Raw genomic sequence first — 2,071 nt, forward strand, 5'->3', positions numbered from 1 at the left:
CCCCAAATCAATATTGAGGATTTTCTTCCAATAGTTCGTGCATCATGAACAGTGAGTGATCTGCCTGCTACAGTATTTTTCTCTGTGCGTCCATCTTCAGCGTCTCTGGCCTGTGTTAACGGGCGTTTACAGACTTCATATTTTCACGTAAATGACATTTTGGAAAATGATTGCATTGCAACACAGTTTGTGCAAGTCCAGAACAGAGACGAGTTGCAATAAGACAAAAAACGTCCGGTTGCCGATCGCGTAAGTTCCAGGGGAAGCTCCTTAAGTTCGGCCATCCTACACACACGTGACTGACTGACCGCTCGCTCGCACCAACAGGAGGAGGAGGGTCGTGCTACTCTCTACACTGCACTCAACCTGAGGGACTCCTACACTTTCAGTCTTTGAGGACTCCAGAGACATGAAAATCAGCGCATACCGCAGGAACGGTATAACAGAAAATATTAGTTGTTTTGAAACCGTGAAATTTTCAAATCGCGGTAAACCTTGAAACCGGTAATCGGCCCATGCCTATTAAATAGTAATGTAATTGTTCTCCCCAAGTCTGTTTGACACCATTTAATTTCTAGTTATCGTGACTTTTGTGATAAATGTGAAATTTCTCTCCTCTTTTTCAAGTTTACTATCTAGCATCACTTCTATGCATCTCAGCATTATTCAGGGCTTCCACCGCCGACCCCGGAAAACTTGCTGAGGACCCCAAAATTCCACTCGCAGGTATGAAACCTAATGTTCTGTTTTGTTTTTGTTTTGTTTTTCTAATGCAGCATAATAAACTTAATTCATTGTAATTAATTCACAGTCGGTGTCTAAATTAATCCACAGTCTGTGTCTAAACTATTCTCCACCCCCTAATTTAATGTAGTAATTTTGTTCCACAAGTGTTGAAGGATTTATTAATAAGTGGTCTTGCTAAAACTCTGATCTTTTTTAATCAGGATGCAATAATTATCTAATATTAATAGCAAATAAAATATTGGCCTGCCTTTATCGTCTGGCTAAATTGGCAAAGCTAAATGCCCCACAGGCACAAAATGAGAAACAAATATAAACAATGTTATTATTGATCCTTTTCACTGCAAATGTGTATGTAAAGTGTTTATACGTACAGGTAGATTCTAAGGATGAGTTAAGTTTACATAAATGTTTTTGCTTATGTGTGTGCGCTTTAATATGTGCTTTATCTTTTAATTAAAGCTGTGTAGAGTCAGAGACCAAATGCTTACCATACTTAATGAAGTTCCACTAACTAACCAGATGAGGGCAGTATACCTCAGTGTTCAGTGACTTAAGTCTTACAGTTTTTTTTTCAATTGCTAACAAGCATTTACCAATACTTAAAGGGATAGTTCACCCAAAAATGAAAATTAGCCCATTATTTACTCTCCCTCAAGCCATCCTAGGCGTATATGACTTCCTTCTTTCAGATGAATCCAATCAGAGTTATATAAAAAATTGTACTTGATCTTCCAAGCTGTTTAATGGTAGTCAGCGGGTTTATCAGTCCAAAAGAAGTGAAATGAAGCGCATCCATCCATAATAAAAAGTACCTCACACGGCTCCGGGGGGTGAACAAAGGCCTCCTGTAGCAAATTGATGTGTTTTTGTAAGAAAAATAACCATATTTAAAACATAATAATCACTTTAATCTAGCTTGCGCTCACTGTTGTACACGGAAGCAGCTCCGGGAGGATGACGTAAGATGTCGGCGTTGCGCATGCACCAGTGAGTCTCGTGAAAACCAACGTTTGTTAACAGGAGCAAAGGAAGCAAAGTTTCCTTACTTTATTATTACTTATTTTAAGGAAAACCAGTCTCCTCTTGGCTTATATCGAAATCCTCCGACATTCTTCTATACAAATCCTCGTTTTGTACTTCTGATAAGTGACCATTGTTTTGTTTTGATCTCTCCCCTGCGCTTCCGCGTTCGTCACTTCTGAGCGGCGCATGCACAACGCCGACGTCCTACGTCATCCGCCCGGAGCTGCTTCCGTCTACAACAGTGAGCGCAAGCTAGATTCAAGTGATTATTACGTTTTGAATATGGATATTTTTCTTACAA

General features: G+C 39.6%; 1 protein-coding gene across 3 annotated transcripts in view; it reads left to right on the plus strand.

The window, feature by feature from the left end:
• LOC107691467 (probable palmitoyltransferase ZDHHC21) overlaps positions 1-2,071 on the plus strand; it is a 42,402-nt gene that overhangs the window by 6,996 nt on the left and 33,335 nt on the right. For all 3 annotated transcript variants that reach the window (XR_001634539.1, XM_016490071.1, XM_016490072.1), the window contains exon 4: positions 628-726. Coding sequence is in view for 2 of the 3 variants with exons in the window: in XM_016490071.1 (XP_016345557.1) it covers positions 628-726 (99 nt within the window). In the remaining variant the exon portion in view is untranslated. The remainder of the gene's footprint in view (positions 1-627; positions 727-2,071) is intronic.

The sequence above is a fragment of the Sinocyclocheilus anshuiensis genome, unplaced genomic scaffold (genome assembly GCF_001515605.1).
Source record: "Sinocyclocheilus anshuiensis isolate Anshui unplaced genomic scaffold, SAMN03320099.WGS_v1.1 scaffold514, whole genome shotgun sequence".
In the NCBI taxonomy this organism is placed as follows: domain Eukaryota; kingdom Metazoa; phylum Chordata; class Actinopteri; order Cypriniformes; family Cyprinidae; genus Sinocyclocheilus; species Sinocyclocheilus anshuiensis.